Genomic DNA, 20,220 nt, shown 5'->3' with positions numbered 1-20,220 from the left:
TATCCACAAAGTACTGAATATTACAGTTATCCATCAGTATTATATCAATTTAATAATGTTTTTACCCCCCCCCCCCCCCCCCCCCCCCCCCCCCCCCCGCCACACACACACATCAATTTCTTAAATATTCACCCCTTCCTCATTTCTGCATGAACTGTGAATGTAGCAATATGCGCCTATTGAATTCACTGGGCGTGACAGGAAACACGAAAGAAAAAAGAATCGCCTACATCTTTTGAAAGAGCGTTTAATTGTAAATACCAAATAGAGCAGATAGTAACACTTATTCTAATTACTGAAGATAAATATTTTAGACATACAGATACAAGAAAAATGTAAATACAGAATTATTTCAAAATATATATCGTTACATTCATTATCTTATGTCATTACCACTAATTTAAGAATTAACTCCTATTTATACGGTTATAAACAGCATTGGTACTTGCAAATCCATGTATAGCTTTATCTAATTCTTATATTTACATTTCCTTGCCGTAGATTACTATAAAAATAGGTGGTCTGCTTTCCTTGAGAACTAGAAAAACAAATATTTATTAAAAATATAAATAGAACGGCAAAACAGACTCATCCACGTTCTGTTGTAATATTCATCTTCCGGATAGAAATACAGTTCCTTGCTTCTATTTAAAATAGCGCTAAATTCTATGAAAATCAATAAAGTGGTGTCGAGTCATTTTTTTTGTTAATGGCGTCATGTTGCGCGTGCAATCTTATGGAAAGGACCGTCCTTGATATCGCAATGCCAATATGTTCATACGAATTTTTTTTTTCTTTCCGCACATAAGATATAGTAAAAGTAAAAATTACATTACATTTAACACTTCTTGCAATCGCAAAATGTCATTCATCCTTTGTTAAACACACTGCAGGTAGTGGACCCGTAATCACACCAGGCAAGTTCCATGCGATCATATTTTCTCAATAGTGCTAGGATGTTCATAGCTGCTAGGAAATTCCAATTTATTTAAAATACATATATTTACATTCGCCCTATTCTTTTCCCGTTTTGTATGAACAGCTAAAATAAAGGCGCCAAAGTAACGTCAAAGCTGCTTAGTGATAACGGGCCGATGTTTTGGCGAACTCAGCGTAGAGTCAGGGAGAACGTTCCTTAGATGACATCACAGTTGTTCCATCTGGTGGAAACTGACTAATGTTAAGTTCAACAAAATATGTGCAATTTGTAATATAATCCTGTATACAAATGTAAAGGACATACAGTGTAAATATAAGAAAATAATTTTTTTTCGGAGTTCATGCAATAGGAACAACAGAATAGGATCAGCAAATTATATATGAATTGCTAGCGCGACTCATGGATTTGCCGATCCTATTCTGTCATTCATTTCGCCTTAACACCGAAAAAAAGCATTTCTTAAGTATAATCAAACGGATATTTCCGGTAATCATTACGGGTCCCTTATTTAATTGCATGATGAATATGATATTATAAGTAAACAAGCATAAATTGTAAGATATCAGGCGTTTTTCAAATTTCAAAAATTTACAAAATACATGTACACAGAAGTGCTTTGAAGAAAGTGAGAGAAAAAAACTCAAAAAAAAACTCAGGACTGTATTCAGTACGAAATTGTTAACACCCTTTGTAAAGATAACTATGATAGTGACACGTGCAGTCAGCAAAACACATATGCCCAATATGATGGCCAGTCTGAGGTACTAGTAACTAGGAGTGTAATTTTAAAGTATTCTCTGACAATGACCTTTTCTTTAACCTTATGACATAAAAGCAAATGAATTCATATAATCACCAGAGGTAAGCATGCTATAAAGAATGTGATGATATTCGGTATAAGTAAACGGAAATGCATCCCCTTTCACATGGTGCATCTTTTTAATAAATATCTGAACCAGATATAGTTTTGACGCCGAAGCGCTCTTTAGCGGCAACAATAGATTTGCGCCTTTTTAGCGTTAAACGCTCGTGATTTTAACAATTTTTTCCGACTTCGCAGGTGAATCGTTCAATTTATTCTACAGATATTCTATTTTATCATTTTTTTTTCATTAAACTTTTACAAATTGAAACGATTATCGATATACAATATCTGGCGAAAACTTAAGAACAGACAAAAAATGTTAATCAATACAGAGCTTATCCCAAGGTATGGAATGCCAAATTAACAGAGACTAAATCATTTGAACCTCCCTCTAATTATTTGGACTTACCTATGATACATTTAACGCTCGGCACCGACCATAAAAATAACTGAAGAGGGGTTAAAGGCTTCTTCTGTTCAATTAAATTCCTTTATGGAATAATCAACAACGGCAATTAATGCGAGCATTAATTTAGTTAAATCAATTAAAACACCCCCAAAATACCTATTGATGCGATGTACAAATGAAGGTATTTTGTACGCACAATAATTGATGAAATGTTAGATATTGGGAGAAATGCATGTGTCAGTACAATAATTTTGCAGTATTAACAGAAAAAAACAGAACAGAGAGTTTATTTAACGAGTACACTACAGTTCAGGTACAATGTTATACATACATAGAATTTTACATATTACAATTCTTTATAATCAATGTTGAAGACACACAGTTTTTAGACATCAGCTGTCTTTTGATATCAATGTTATCAAGTCGAGGTTGATATGGGCTGGAAGGGGTGAGGGAACCGAACTCCTTCCACCCATATCAGCCGAGACCTGATAACATTGATATCAAAAGACAGTAGCCTGTTATTCTATTTATCATGAAACTCACACAAACTGCTTAGAGCAACATATGTCTTCATCACTTATTCAGTAAAAAATGTCTACTGAAGCAAAAAATTAAATTTATATTTTACGGATTTGAACATTCATCCACCCCTGAAACATCTGAACGAAACAATACGGCAGCCATATTGAATTCAACTCCGACAAAGTTTATTGACTTTCTGATATTCTTGTTATAAAAATAACAACGAAATAAACTCTTACCTGCATAAAAAATCAAAAATCATGATCTTGAATAAACCAGAACATACTTTTTTTTTCTATAGTATGAACCATTTGACTCCGACATCTACATGTCCAAAGCGCTGAAAATTTCACTTCCATTTCCAGACTCAGGTCAGAGTCTCTGAGATACTTTAAAGATTTTAAAATCACTAAATTAACACTGATCCAAGAATTATAATTAACTGATCCAAGAATAATAATTAACACAAATACTTCTGCTAATACTTAATAAAATGTGCATGCCTTAAATTAGGCATAAATCAAGAATAATATATCATACATTGTCAAGTGTATTGTAAACATTTCAAAGAATCGATCCATGTAAACATTGTGATGTCATGATGAACGTTTCACAGTGACGTCATTCAGTGCTATTGTTGTGTGATAAAATTAGAGACAACCACATTCGAGGAAATTTGTTGAGATTATAGAATCTATTTAGAAAAACATGTGCAAATTCGAAACTGGACTCTGTAAAATAATTCAATCTTGAATGATGTAAAAACTAGTCCGTAAAATATGTGAGGGGCTTAATTTTTATATCAGGTCAATAAAATATCAGGCAGGTGATATCAGGTACTTTGCATAGTAGTTGCATGATAAATATATGCATTACCATATCCCACCCACCTAATATATTCTTCATGAGATCTAACCTGCACATATATTTCATTGAGCTTCAAACACCTGTGATAAATTAACGCACCGATAAAATGTGAATAGCTTTTACCATGTGCTTACAATAAACAATTGTAAACGAACATCGAATTATATTAAATAGGATCAGCATTGTTACCTTAACTATACCAAATACTTCAGCTATACATAACACTTGATATATTTATACAAATTGTTTGTAATTTGGTTCTTATTATTCTGTTTACAACATTTTCATTTAGAACAATTACATTTTTGCATTGTAACGGACCAATGCCAGTATCATTTTTTCAATTATTTTGACCAGGCAACAAGATTCAAATTTATCCAATGTGTCAAATGTAATACAGCACTATGAAATACATGCTGATCATTGTCACAGTTTACAAATATTAGAATATACTGAACCTGAAAGCAGAGTAAAAAGATGGCTGAACCATACACCGTCATTATTTCTCCTCATATTTTCATGGATTTTTTACTGCGGCTTAAATGATATAAGATACTCTGGATAGGCTTGAGTGTCGTGAAATATGATGAACATTCCTGGAGAGCCTGGTCTATTAACAACAGAGTCATATAAGGCTGTGCTCCCAGCGCCACCTTTGTTAGGCGTTACACGCATTCCTTGTTTGCCTTGTGTAAACTCCCCTGTCAACACACGACAATAGTACACCCTCTTCACGCCACTAGGATCAGGTCGGGGGTATGTATTTGTACATGAATACCGTGCACTTACTGCAAAATATACGCCGTTACCAAACATCGTGGCTGAAAATATATGAAATAGAACGCCTGAATAAAAAAGAAATTTATTTCAAGATCTTAATAAAAACCCAATCAAGACTTTCTAAGAAGTGTTCTACTCATTAAAATTTGTTCAATTTTATGAACAACATTTTGAATTTTAATGCACATGAAAAGTAGTTTTTACGTTTTACGAACCATTTTTGTCACAGTAACTTCTATTAAATCCATATGCATTGATATTGTCTACTATTTCCATTGCTGTGCCATGCCATAATAATCTTTCATTTTTAGTATTGGGTGGGTTCTGATCATCAAGCTGTTTCTTCTTTGCCCGGTACTGAGCCCAAAGTGTCTTATTCTGCACACGTTCTACCTAAATCAACATGAATAATGTGTAATAGTTTGAAAATCCGTATCTTTCCATGTTTCATTTCAAACTAGAACAATCGCGGAAGGCTTTAGATACCCTAAGGCGACTCTTTCAAATAGGAATCAAGCGCTCAAAGCGCTGATGGTGACTGTTAATCAATCAGTAAAATGTTGGAAGGAAAGTGACATCTGAGAATTCTTAATATAGATCAGAAGAACATATTTTGCAAATTATTCAGCGTTTGTTTCAAAATCAATCCTTTTTCAATGCCAGTCATTGTTTACATACACACTGATTCAGTCTTAATCGAATAGTTTTGATCCTCTTTATTATTTGTGACGAAAACTACAACATAAGTTACATCGACGGTGTTTTTACTATAAATAAATGATATAAGTTTTTTTTTTTCCAAAGCATTGAGCTTTTAAGATTTCTTTCTTTAGAAAGCTTTTGGACAGTGCCTGCCATTAATTATATACACATGATTAAGTCCTAATCAGATAGCTGTGGTTTTCACGAGAGTTTGGTGAAAAGAAACACCACAAACATGCACCACAAATGTACCTCAGAAAGTCAGTTCTGCAACCAGTATATTTTAGAGATGCATTATTATCACTCCATCTCTTATACTCAAAAGTCCGCTATACATAACAGCAGGCTTCGCAAAAATGCTGGACAGTCAGTAAAACAAACTTACAACTTCAGTCAGACTGAGTAAAAAATATTTAACTGGCGAAACAAAACCGTATTGATTATGATACATATATTTGTTTCAACCTAGATATATTATTCTTGAAAATTTTAACGACTTGCTACAGATTGCCGCTGCCGTTTCAAAAAGGCAAGCATTAATATCATCGCTGCCCCATTTTCACGAGCTTACAAGTTGATAAAATTATGAGACAGTAGTACCACTTAGTCAAAGTGAGCTTGCAACATTTGTCGTTTGGGCGACTGTGGGTTTCCCACGTTGATAATTCGTATTTTGTCCTGATACATGTGTATCCATGCATTAAAGATCTCTATGATGGCATATTTCTGCCAACCACATATCCATTTATTTATTTCGAAATTTTTCGTAAAAATGTCACTTATTCAGTTATTATCTGGCAAGTGACAAAACTGCTTGTTATCTACTTAAGTATCATAACAGGACAAAACTGCCTGTTAGTGCCCACTTCTGCCATCCACATATTCACTTACGTTAACTAGGTAGCTTGATTTTTGTCAGTTAGTCAGTTATGATTGGCAATATCCCGTAACCGTCCCCTATCATTAACGAATAAATGAAAATACATAAAGGGGCACAACATTTATGCAAATTTATCATTCCAAATCCTGTCTATAGGCACAAACCATTAGGTGTGGTTTTTGTGAATGAGGTGGATATACACTCATTCATTCTGCCACAGGGTGTGAAAAATGTGAAGCCAGACCGAAATTCGAACCCGGGACCTCGGAATACCGTTCCGATAATCTACGGACTGAGCTACCCGACCGCCAACAAATTTTCTTCAGTTCTATACCGTGACATATTTCCCCAACATTTTGAAATTCGTCCTCGAATTTCCGCGGGTACTTTATAAATCATGCTATTACAGGCGTCGGAGACTAACCAGTGTAATGCGGTCAAGCCCCACGTTGGGTGCCAAATGTCACAGGATGAGAAAAATGTGCAGCCAGACCGGGACTCGAACCCGGTGCCTCGGAATACCGTTCTAATGCTGTAACGCGGTCGCCTACACATTTTCTCCCCGTTTCAATATTCAAGTTCTATACCGTGACATTTCCGTATTGGGAACGAAAAGCCTAACCGTTAATAACCAATTTGGATACGAATATTAACTGGATATCAAGAAAACTTTCACCACTTATTCATGTCAGAAGTGGGCAAGTGAGAAAATGATCTGCTTGATGCCACATATGCTAGCCCAACCACTCAAACAACAACATACCAAATCGTATGCATAGCTACGTCAAACATTCTGACCAGGCTCAATATAGATCGGATAAAAAGTTGGATTCAAAAGTATTTGAAATATTATCTGCATTTGACCCCATTTTGCCCCAGTATCAAATTTGTACAATAAACATTCTGACTTAGTATTATTAAATATTAACAATAAAACTGTAAACATCAGACGACGCCAGACACATTTTGCCGAACAGAATCATACCAGAAAAGCCAAATCAAAAAGGTTTGAATTCTTTTACATAAAGAATAACTTAAAATAAAGAAAACAGTCATGAGATTATGAGCATTCATCTATTCGTTTTACTCTATCCAGGATGTTATACCTTAATAACAGTAAAACCAGCCCCAGCCGAAGACACAAACTTTTGTGATACATTTTGATATTCTTGACTTGTAGCCGGCACTGAAACAACTCTTAGATTTCCGAGCATGTCTGCCCAAAGTGCTGGTGGTTCAAAGGCATCCTCTGAAATACAGTTTAATAATGTACATAACAACTGCGATAACACAAGAAAAATCATTTTTGTAAGCACCTTACTCAGTACGAAAAACCATTAGCTGAACAAATCAAGGAAATGCCTATATATGCAAATTTATCAACTTTTATATGATTGTTAGCGCATATATTATGAAGGTGCAACAACATATGAAACAAGCCAATTCGATATATTGGTATCCCCCACCGAAAGGGTTTGTAGTGAGGAATGGCAAAAAAATATATCCGGCAAAAAGTTAAGGATGTTTCTAAAAAGCAAGTAATTTCATTAGTCAAAATCTGTTTTACAGAAAAGAATGTTTAATGTGTACATAATAAATGTATGTTACGTTGATCCTGACTAAAGAAATTATTTTGAATGAAATATGTTTACTGTAAAAAGCTTAGTTAAATGGAGTTATTTGAAATGTGAACTTGAAGAGTAACTGGAACGAAATATTGTCTTTGAGTAGTTTGGCACCAAGCGTTGCTGTTTAACATGTACATTTGAACTTAAAAGAACAGATGTCCTTTAGAGAACACAATTAAGTAAGATATCTTGAACATGGCTGGGGGCGAGGTGGGTTGGTTAAACTACACATGTTGAAGGTTTTAACATGTTTTTAAAAAAAGGATTGGGAAAATATAGGTATATATATAATATTTTTTTTGGGGGGGGGGAGGGTGGGGGAGGGGTGGCGGTGGGGGGGGGGTGAACGGATGAGGATACAAAACTTCACATGTTGATTATAAATATTGATGGAAAATTAAATTGAAGAAAAAATGTTGGGAGGATGCATGACCGGTGGTTGGTATGACTGGGTGGAGTGTGTGTACAACCACATTATGGTGATTAATATTCAATTGAAGTTTCATTGTTCTAGGTCAAATATATCAAAAAGTATGATGCAGAAATTGCCATATTTGTAGTGCCTTGTATAATTAACACTCGAAACTCCAGGGCCATAACTCTAGTGTTACTTGGGCAATCTGACTGAAACTTGACGGGCCGCATAACCTTAAAGCGGAAAAGATGTATAAGAAGTTTTATTTAAATATTCCCAATCACTTCCTAGATATGGCTCCGGACGGAGGACGGACGTGTGGCTAAACTGGGATTACGGGCCATTCTAATAACCCAGAAGTGAATATAACCATTATAACCAAGGGGCCATGGCCCTGGCCCTTTGTGTTTTGCTGTATGTAACTCATAGGACCTCAGGAGAGGTAAAATGTGTTTTCAAGAAATAGCCCATTACACAATGTGTCCGAAAGTAGGGGAAACCCTTCTGGTTGACCAGCAGATGATTGGGGGCCATTGTTGGCCATAGATGGCCCCTTACAAATGGCCCTTTGGCTGTTGACCTATAGTAGTGGACTGGAAAGACAGACGATCGGACGGACGGGCAACGCCAAAATTATATCCCTCCGACTTTGTCGGGGGTGGTAATAATACGGCTGATGTATCTACTAGAAAACGTTTGCAAGAAACACAAAAGACCTTTTTTCTTCATTTTACCCAACAGTCACTTACTACATGTACCTCTAAAATTCAAACTTTGAGAAAATTCTCCGTGCTGGACTTAATTCAATTTAAAGAAAGTTTGTCATTTTTGTTGTTGGATGTATCGTCGTACCAACGCAGTTATTGGTCATATGGCGACTTCCAGCTTTGATGGTGGAGGCCCCAGGTGCCTCTCCATAAATTATATCATCACAAGCGGACACCTGGGTAGAACCACCGACCTTCCGTAGGGCAGCTGGATGGCTTCCTTACAGGAAGAATTCAATGCCCCTAGTGATCGGAAGTCAGGGACAACCCGACCACGTTGGCCCTCGAGATTGTTGTTAGCTTGTCTTTAATTGCAAGTGAAAATTCTATTATTTTTATTCATTATTGGTTATATTTACTTTCTATATGAAGCAATACAAATGACTTAATTGATACGAGTAGCAGTTTCAGTTGATCCTAGTAACAGTTTTGATGATCCATGTAACAGAATCAGCATTAGCTGATCCGAGTAACAGTATAAGCTGATCCGAGACGACACAGTTTTAGTTGACCGAAGAAGCAGTTTCAGTTGGTCCAAGTCACAGTATCAGCTGCTGCGAGTAATAGTATAGTGAGCTGATACGAGTCACAGTATCAGCTGATGCGAGTAATTATACAGCCTTCTATTTCCAAGGGAACATCCCTTGCTTAACAGGAGAACTCAAATTATAGCAACGCATAATAATTAAATTGGAAACAATAGTCTAATGTATTCTTGCATTAATTAATCAAATACATACGCTTCACAATATCTCTACGTAAAACATTCAAAACATCAGTCGCATCATCCTCAGGGTACTTTTCCATTTTGTGGAAATCCAGCACATATTTGGTTTTATCAATGCTACAAGTTAAGAAAAAACGTTTGAACTCGAATCCAGCAAGACAAATATTGACAAAACATTGCAAAGTACTTTTATATAAAGTAAGACGTCGTCGGAGTAAAATAACGCCATTGTAAAAAATTGGTAATACACTAATGTAAAATTTTGACGTTGACGTCGTTTTATGTATTGGAGACGTTGGTCAAATTTTCTTGGTTTAAAGTAGCCAAAGAAAGAAGAAATTTTGATGTTTCAGTAGGATGCGATAAAAAGAAATTACAATAATGTCTTTCCATATTGAAGTTATTAAAGTCATCGAATAAGATTGATATAATGCACGGTAGAACAATTCGGGTGTATATATGAAGCAGCATCGAATCTAACCTTACTAGGCTAGTGGTATTGCTGTGGTGCTAGGCGTTTTGCTGTAATTAGTCTGGTACAAATCGTGCACTGGTGGTGATTTAGTTCGTAAGAATTCTCTCTATCGAATATATATAAATGTGTCACCGACACGGATGCCCATACAACATGAGAAATGCCATAGGCATGGTACTGCTCACAACTAAAAGAAGGACCCTTGGCTCTATTTACTAAAAAAAAAATATTGTGAGAAAACCAGAAAATTTAGTAATATGAATATGTAATGAAAATCGGCTTAGTTCAGCCAGGGACTGTGACCTATACCTTTAAGATAGTGAAATGGTTTTAAGCATGACTCATCGTCTATCCATGCTTATTATTTGTGTCAAATTATTTTGAAATCGGACCATTCGTTTCAAAGTTATGGACCAGACACAAAGACCACATAATCAGTATACATTAAGTGAAAATTGGTTAAGTAAATCGGACCATGCATGTCAAAGTTATGGCCCTGACACAAAAACCACTTATGTAGTGAAAATTTGCTAAGTTCAACCAAAGTCTGTGACCTTGACCTTTGAGGAAGTGGAATGGTTGTTGCGCATGATACATCTTCTACCCATGCTTATCATTTGTGTCGAATTATTCTGAAATCGGACTATGGATGTTATGGCCCGGACACGAACACCACGATTTCCCGAACACACAAACACACACACACACGGACAGGGGTAACACTATATCTCCACTCATTCAATGATTTGACCTAGCAAATTTTAATTTTAAACCTGTCATTTAACTCCAGTCAACACTTTTTAACTAATCTAGATGTCACTGAGACAAATATTCTGACAAAGATTCATGCTGAATAAATTCTGCCATTTTTACCTAGTAACTTAGTTTCTCACATGAAGGGACTCAGTGCCCATATTTGAAGATATTCAAGACAATCAATACATATTATTATTTGTTGTTTCTTTTTTTTTTAAATCACACCGATGCAATTACGGGTCATTTTGCAACCTTCCAGCTTTTCATTTTGGAGGACGACCCAATGTGCCCCTCATCAAGGGCGGGTACTTCGGTAGAGGTACCCGCCTTGCATAAGCCAGCAGACCCGCATTCTTACATGAAGTATTTTATGCCTCATGCAAGGATCGAACCCATACCGGTGTGGGGCAAGTGATATCAAGTCAGCAACCTTAAAAACTCGGCAACGGAGGCCTTTAAAAAACAGATCTTAATAAGAATGCTACTGACCAAGTTTGATGAAGATCCACCAAGTTCAAGTTTATTATGAAGAATTTTCAATATGTACCTCTATTTTTAACTCTAATGGCCATAAAAGGACTCCATTTGAAACAAATATACGAGAGGACCTTACAAGAATGTTACAGCTTATACGTTTGTTAGAGATCCATCAATCAGCTCATGAGAAGAACTAATTAAAAGTGTTTCTATCTAAAGCCGTGTGGCCCTTTAGAAGGGAAGATGTTGCTTAAAGCGATTTCTGTTTCTACTTTTAGCTCGTTCGGTCTCCAGAATGGGTCGAATGCCCCTATTTGAACAATAATTACTTTAGGATAGGATTTGATAACAATGCTACTGACCAAGTCTGATGAAGAACCATCACGCCTTCGTTAGGAGAAATTGTTTAAAATATTTTCTTTTCTTTACTCTAGCTGTCCCTAATAGAGGCAAAATGCCCTCATTTTAACAAAACAAAGTTTTAACGTGGAATCAGGCCTGATATTAACAATGCTACAGAACAAGTTTAATGCAGATCTATCAATTGGTTCATGAAATTAGTCATTTGGTTCAGGATACCTCTAAAAGTACTGATGAAGGTCTATACAGCTATTCATGGCAAGATACTGAAAACAGATTTGTCTTTGTTTTAGCGGCCCCTTAAAGGTGCCAAGTGCTCCCACTTGTACAAGGCATTTTGAAAGACAGATTTACCCTCCGCCGCTGTTAGTGAAGGGTTGATGGAATTTTGTGAAAGTATTGACGCTGTTAAGTATATCTTAGAATACATGCATGACGACATAAATGAATTTGAAAATCCTTCAAGGGGTTTAGGAGATACAGAGCGGACACAAAAGGAAAAGCTCAAACCTTTGACCTTGAGTTGTGACCTTGATCTTGAGTCAACATGGCTGACTCATAAGTGAATAATTTGAACGTCTTGATCATTTGACCAGTTTCATTAAAATTCTTCAAGAGATTAGGAGATACAGAGCGGACACAAAGTGTTACGGACGGATGGACGGAGACCGTTCCTATAACCTGTACTACTCGTGGCGGGGGATTAAGTAACTTGAGAAAGGACGTTTCCATGATGTTACAAACCAATTACATGTAGTTGCACATGAGATGTTGACATGGGATGATGCACGCTCAACCATCCATCACTACTTATAGCTCATCCTGAACCTGTCACCGGGAGGCTGTCTTTATTTGAGCTAAAGAATTAATTGATTTGGGATGGGATATTTTTTTGAAAATTATGTGTTATACTAGTATTCTTGGTTGTTACTATCACATTTAACATATTATATAGTCAGCTCATACCTGAATTTCACATTTTGTGAATTCGAGATGTATGCAGTTTCTATCTTGTAATTCAAATCCTTGTCATATGGTTGCAGTGTCTGGCCAGTTTCTCCTATCTTTATGTAGCTCCACTGGACAAGATAACTCATACGTGCCGCCAATTTTTTTGCATTCTCAAGAGAAACAGCATCTCGCATTATTCTACAGCAATAAATACATATAAAGATGAAAATGCAAAGAAAACTTTATTTTCAATTGCTAAACAATAAACAAAAATGGGCACCGTCAAACGAGGAATAATAAATCCCGTTCCCAAGCAAAATGTGAAAGGGCGGAATAAGCAAACATCTAAAATAAGATTTGTCTGCAATTACTAGGGTTTGCGACTTTTAAAGTAATATAAAATTGATAAAATTTAATACAAGAAACAGCAAGTAAACTAAAAAACAAGGAAGGTAGATTATTATATCTTCATTATACATGTGTATTATATCTTATTGTTCTGGCACTGCGTGTAATGGGTGCGGGATTTTGATAAGCGACACTACGACGCAATATTCTGAAAGTAAAGCAGAAGGTTTATCTCTGTGACATTGAACTTTAGACCGTTAATCGCAACTTCCTGAAGTGGTTGGTGTTCATTGTGAAATGTTTGAAATCGTAGCTATTATAATTTAGAAGAGACCGGAAACGAAAATATTATCAGAGATTATGCCAGGTCCCTGTGACCTTGACCTTTAAGACAATGACCCAAAATTTTATTTGTATCTTCCTCAAGAAGTACTTATTACTTAGTCATTGAGTAAAGTTTAAAGCCATAAATATTAAACTCCATGACTTAGGAAAACATTTGCAGTCTTCCTGTTACTGCGGCTAATCACTATATAGTTCACCGTGCTTTAAAAGTACTAAAATGAAAGGATGAGACCAGCTGTAAATGTATGATGAACGATGAATGTTTTTTTTGTAAGGTCTATCCATTTGAAACATCAAAGGTGTTGATATATAATGGTAATGATCATACATGGATCTCAAATTTTACAATTTGCCTCCCTTCATTATTTGATTTGAAAGTTTACTGTTTTATACATAATGATATATACTCATTGACTTTATTTGTGATGTATTAGCTTCTTGGACACTTTACCAGATTTTGAACTTCCTCAAAAACGAAATTCATTGGGTTTTGAAATCCATCTACTGGGGCCTGGAAGCAATTTTGGCACGGAATAGGGAAATATATAGATGGAGTCCCAATACTGCTTAATTGATTGATTTGAACGCCACAAAGTCTCATTACGTTATTATGATTGTATGAGAAACATGCATGAGTTCTGCAGCGGAAATATTGCCTGACTTTTATTAAAAAGACAATAGTGTAATTTAGGTCTGTATATATTATTTCGAAAAATCGCAAAGGTGTCGGTATTCAGAAGGTGTCGGTTTTAGCCAATCTTAATCTACTTGTTCACTGTTATCTGTATGTTGCTATGAATATGTACATAGTACACAGAAATATATCTGTATATCTAAATCTAATTACCTATAAATAGTGTCGTTAAAAAGCTTTAAAACGCGACGACATACATGGAACTGACGCGACAAATGACGTCACACACCCGATACGACATTTGAACGCCAATATTGAAAATGTTGACGTTTTAGGTTTCATTGAAACTTAACGGAGTTTTGAAAAGAGTATGAGATAAAACTGTATCTATGAAGCTGCACATAATTCATTTATACTTATGCAAAATGCACCGACAGTAGTGGAGAACGGGGCAAAACGATACACGGGATAAAGTAATACTTATAACATACTTACTTTTAAACTCTGTTTAGTTTCAGTGGAACCTGAAACGTCAATATTTTTCCATATTGACGTTTAAATTTAATATTTGGTGCGTGACGTCATTTGTGACGTCAATTCCATGCATTCAGACTATATTTTCAATTTTACTCAATCTGAAGAACAAATTATATCTTTTATATAATAATTATAAGTGTAGTATGCGTATGTAATAAAAATATTATTAGATTTGCATCGAAAAATATGCACTCGTTCTTTTGCTCCTAAAGTCGCGCAATATTTCCGCTGCAGAATCGTGCATATTTCTCGATACAGATCTAATAACCTCTTATTATTACATAATTAAAATTATTTTCCATTGAGTTTCAAAGGACCGCGATCGTGCAAGGTTTAAGAAATAATTTATAGCAAAACAGTGCTTTATCACTATACACGATGGGCGGTTATATGTCGGGCGTAATAATTTTACGAGGGCGCAGCCCTCGTGAAATTATTTTGGACGACGTATAACCGCCCGAGTGTATTAATAGTGATAAAGCACTATTTTGCTTTAAATTATTTCGATTCTAGTATGTTCTTTATTGTAAAATTTATATCAAATATGATGGAACTGTTTCTTCGCGCAAGCATGGCGCCAATAGTAGGTCTTTGTTTATATACGCCAGGGCTGGAAATGGTAACGTCTTGCAGCAGAATTCAATTCGGGCGAAAATCATTGCGAATTATTCAGCAGAGCGAATTACTAACTCAGTATTTCTGTTAGTCATAATAGAATTTTCCATATTGACGTGGAACGCTTTCATATCGGACGTGGAATGTTTTCTTAACGTTGTAATGGAAAGACTCGCGTGACGTTCATGACGTCCACACGCATGTTGCGACAACAACTGACGTCATTTTCGCGGAAAATATAAATGCGCGTCAGTTTGATTTGTTTATAACTTTTTCGGAGAAATTCTTTTCGTATTTTTCCTGTCTTTCGTCACAGAACGATAATTTGGACATAAATTAATTATTTGATAGTGGGTATGTTATAAAAATGTTATCAACTTTGTATGTGGATATATGCACTCATTCTTTCGCGGATAATATTGCACGACGTTAGGAGCGCAATATAACTGCTGCAGAACTCGTGCATATATCCGCATACAAAGTTAGTAACCTATAAATATTGCGCGCCTCTATCGTTACGTCGCGAATGGCCTAATAAGTGAGATATAAACAATCAAATTTGTCTGTATATAGTTAGAGTGGGAGGCATCAAATACAATGAATTAATAATAAGAAGTGTGTTTTCTACACAGGTAAGTATTTTTTCTGATTCTACTCTTTTCAGAATCTTCTTTCGTCGAATATTTCATTACAACATGTCAGCACTGGTTATGTCAATGGAAAATCTCTAAGACTGATGCTCAAATAGATTATATATTTACGTTTGTCACAGGACCCAATGTCAAAGGTTATTCAGAACGGATTGGGCAAAATGATACATAATGATTGATTGTGGGTGGGGTATATTGTTACTGTGTATCATTTTGGCCCGCTCCCATAATTTGATCATTGTTGTTAGGGAGCTGTTTTAATTGTTTAATTGATAGTTGACAATATCTTATATTATTTACAGTTTTGAAGTTATTACACCTTTTTTTGAAATTTCTAAAGTAGTAACTGGTATGCGTATAGGTACAATCCCCGGATGGTATTCTGGGTTGTTGTTGCAGACCAACAAATATTTCAAACAAAACTTGAATTTAAGAATTACTCATTTTATTTTCTTAATACTCATTTCATTATTTAACAATAACCAAATTAGTATATCTGCCACTCAGATATTCAATTTAAAGTTGCAATTACAACAATGCAGTGAACATTAAAGCGACCATAGATATATGTTATGATCCCGTCATGGAAATGGTTCTACTTGTACGTACATCCGTGCAATGAAATGTTCGGCCTGTAATTTTGAAATGCTGAGAGGAATGTTAAAACATCCTCGTATGAATGATCGGCATAATCCGAAGACATGCCATACACAAATCACAGGACACACCTGGATTTCAAAGGTTTAGTTTATACTTATTTGTTTTGGCTCGATTGTGATGAAAGATTCAAGTTTATTGGAACCACTCTCGAGTCCGCTTCCTGGAAAAACCAGTACTGGTATCATATGAGAAGTCACGGTCATGACCCAAGTGGGGCTCGAACCCACGAGCCCTGGATTGAGCGGCTGACACAATTTCCACTAGACCACAGCTCCCCTAATTTCAAAGGTTTATGGTTCATACCAAGAAAATGTCTGTGTATGTCAATAATCCATACATAATACAGTGTCAGTATGCCTTTTAATTGTGATTACTTTTCCCTTAGATAATTGTGGGCAAATACATTCGTAAGACATGCCGAGGTGGAACACACCTTAAACAGTTTTCTTAAACAGATGATATCATCAGAGCTCCATATGATATCAACTTGATATGTGCAAACGCAAGCTCTGTACTAGTACATTCAGTAATTCTGTCACAAAGCATTACTGCTAGCCGTACTTTTAACATGAACAGCCAAGATATTTGACAGAGGCGGAGGCATGTGTGATCTGTTAACTTCATCTCATTCGACATGAAGTGGAAACCTCGTAAGACCGATAAGTTGCCTTGAACTATGCAACAATTACCCACAGTAGAGGCAAAAGAGCTTGTTCCGTTTCCTCTCACTGTTTCTGCTGTATTTGGCATTTGTAGCAACAGCTTCTTTCCTATAACTTAAAGATTTTCTTTTTCCACCGCTGATTCAAAGTATCTATCAACAGTTTCACTGTTCTCTGTGCTGAGTCCAGCGCTTAGAAGTGATGATTTTATAGAGTGAACCTTCTTTCGAAGTGAATATAACCGACTAATATTGTTGCTACCATGACTGATCACATCAGATGTCACTTTCATTTACATAACAGACGTTGAGCACTGTCTGGTTATATAGGTATTAAACTTTGATTTTTACTTTAAGTGACCTTCTGTTAAACTGTATCTTTTTATTACTTTTCTTTATACGCTGCGTATAAGCGTGTCTGCATGAACAGATATAAGTTGCTACACTATTAATGTTGGTAAATAAACAACCATGTTTTCCTCGTTTGTTATAACAATTGCCCTGCTTATGGGGTGTCTGCTCAGTAACTTTTCTATGAATGCAGTAATACATTCTCTTTGAGGATGATCACGTTGAGTCATATTATCGTTTACGTGTGTTTACGTTAAACTAAAATCACGCTTTGTACAATTAAATATGAACTAAAATAAAATATGAAAATTGAAAAAAAAATGCCCGATCTCCCCTACAAAATATCTTTTTCATGCAAAAATTAGTAAGCAAAATGGATTGCTATGTCAATCATTATGATAATATAAAAAGAAATCAGAATCAATAGTTTATATAGTAAAGAATATGGACATATATTTCTAGTAACAAATATACAGCATGGTTCATCCTACCAAGGGCTGGGTGGGGCGTATAGTTGGAAGTTTGTAACATTCAAGGCCTCAATGATATATAAACTTTAGTTATATTCTTACAAAGCGATGATAGACACCTATTATATCACTTTTGTTAAAATAATTTATTCAAATCATTGACTGTGTATTATCGTGCTGTAATTACTTTTAGAAAATGATAATGGTGTGCAGCTTATTTCGAAATATTACGGCAGTATATTAATAAGTTTACAACATGCCTGGCAAAAATTCCCCATATCCTACTAGTTTAACAAGAGCTGTCTGCAAGACAGCCAAAGCTTGACTATTCGAGTTATTGTCCCAGAAGCAGGAAAATATTACCCTTAATGTTAAAATATCTGTAGAGTTTCAATCCAGTATCTGCATTAGTTTTGGAGACAGTAACTTGCATGCAAAACTTTTACCAGAAATTTTAAAGTTCAAAAGGGGACATAATTTGACCAAAATGCATGTCAGAGTCATGGGTCTTGATGCAATCAACTTGTTTTTTAACCACGAAGGCACATGTGAAAATTCAATTTAATACCTGCATTTGATTTGCAGATAGTAACTTAAAACAAACAAAAACATGCAAACCTTTAACCAGAATTTTCTAAGTCGAGAAGAGGGGCATAATTTGCCCAAAATACATATCAAAGTTATGGGACTTGACCCAGAGAGGTTGGTATTTTTTCTAGAAGAAGAAAAAATAAGTTTAAAATCTATAATTCTGAATTTTAGTAATAGCTGTATGTACTTGCACGCAAAACTTTAACCAGGATTTTATCAGTCCAAAAGGGGGCATAATTTGGCCAAAACGCAGGTCAGAGTTATGGTACTTGGTGACATTACCTAGTTTTATAACCCCAAAGACACGTGTGAAGTTACAATTAAATATCTGCATTACTTCTGGAGATAGTAACTTGCATGTAAAATCAAATTAAAGCGTTATCCCGTTGACAGGTCATCCGTTATTTTTGTTTAGTAATACCATATTTTCAATTAATAAACGATATATTTCTTTTCTAACGGGTTGCTGACATTATCACTGATGACACAAACTTAGCTAAGTCAATAATAGTACAAAAAACATAGGATGAGTGCTCGGTAAAAGCATGTGTGATAAAAATAAATATATTTAAACTTTATACCTATGAATCTCATCAGATGCACACATGATATTCGAGGCAGAACCAGCCATTTGTATATGACCCTTAGCTGTTTCCACTTGTATGTCTACGTAAAATCTGAGTGCAATTGCTCGAATTTCCATCAACTGAATAAAGAAATGTATTTAAGCTTGTGAAAACATCAATTAATATGAAGAAGTTTAAATCAAGTCTAAGTAGTAGTTACCGAAATATTAACCTAAATTCAACACAAGTTCCGTCTAATTGGACATAATACACCTGTTTCCAAGCAGAATGGGACATGGCAGTAAAAATGGCCATTAAGTAAATTCTTACAAACAAGTATGTACAGTACGTTATGTATTTTTTAATTTTGTCAATGTCTGGCTGAGTGAAATCTCAAACAGAATACCAGAGTGCACTGCTTTGCATCCTATATTACAATCCCATAACGTTTTATGACTCAAATACTATAATTAAGATACGCGGTAGAGACCGCACAAGAGTTCTTCGGGTACTTTGAATTTGTAAGTATAATGTTTTAAAAAAATATATACACGCATACTACTGATTGACCTCGTGTGACTCAGAAAGGTTTCTAGTTTGTAACTGTAATTTCCTATCGATTGAAATTCTCCCGAAACTGAAACTTAAATTTGGACAAAGCTCTCAGTCTTTAACGTTCGTCTGCTGCTCAAAGTGAAAATATAAATAAAAACGTCGATGTAAGTTATATTTCACTGGTACTGCCTGTTAGTATGTTTATGCTTTAAAAAACAAGTTAGAGAAATCTGGGCAGTCTTGGTCGATTAAAGATGTTGGCAAAATTAGATTATATTTGTTTCTTCACATGGATATTGCCATTACCTAACAAAGTCTATACGTCTACTATATTATTGTCACAAAATAATAGTCCAGTTTACGTAATGTAGTCGAGTAGAGAATAAGGGTGCACTAACACTGCCTAGCTATAGATACTGCTGTCATAGCGAAGTGGTAGAGTGTCTGCTTTAGGTGTGAGAGGTCCTGAGTTCGAGTCAAAATCAGAGTTCATATAGTTGCATTCTGTTCAGCATGTATTTGAAAGTTATCAGCCTGTTCCACATGTACTATATTTTTAGCGAAAAGTGTAACGGATCATTGTTTAGCAATCCAGATCACTGCTGAATGTAAAATGAAATACACCCGAATAGAAAATATCCATTAAGGTATGTCCCTTTGATGTTTCTGCTCTATAGGTCCAAGATCCTTGATCTCAAAATTTTCTTCTATAT

General features: G+C 35.4%; 1 protein-coding gene across 1 annotated transcript; it reads right to left on the bottom strand.

Moving 5' to 3' along the window:
• Positions 1-231: 231 nt before the first annotated feature.
• LOC128552465 (protein mono-ADP-ribosyltransferase PARP14-like) lies at positions 232-19,115 on the bottom strand. The gene is made up of 6 exons (XM_053533504.1): positions 18,968-19,115; positions 12,540-12,722; positions 9,519-9,622; positions 7,075-7,217; positions 4,602-4,779; positions 232-4,427 (listed from the first exon to the last, which is right to left on the bottom strand). The coding sequence occupies exons 1-6, from the start codon at positions 19,087-19,089 to the stop codon at positions 4,135-4,137; spliced, it is 1,023 nt and encodes a 340-aa protein (XP_053389479.1). The 5' UTR covers positions 19,090-19,115; the 3' UTR covers positions 232-4,134.
• Between the last annotated feature and the right edge of the window lie 1,105 nt (positions 19,116-20,220).

Source organism: Mercenaria mercenaria, unplaced genomic scaffold (genome assembly GCF_021730395.1).
Source record: "Mercenaria mercenaria strain notata unplaced genomic scaffold, MADL_Memer_1 contig_2824, whole genome shotgun sequence".
In the NCBI taxonomy this organism is placed as follows: Eukaryota; Metazoa; Mollusca; class Bivalvia; order Venerida; family Veneridae; genus Mercenaria; species Mercenaria mercenaria.
This window is presented reverse-complemented; position numbering and strand designations above follow the sequence as displayed.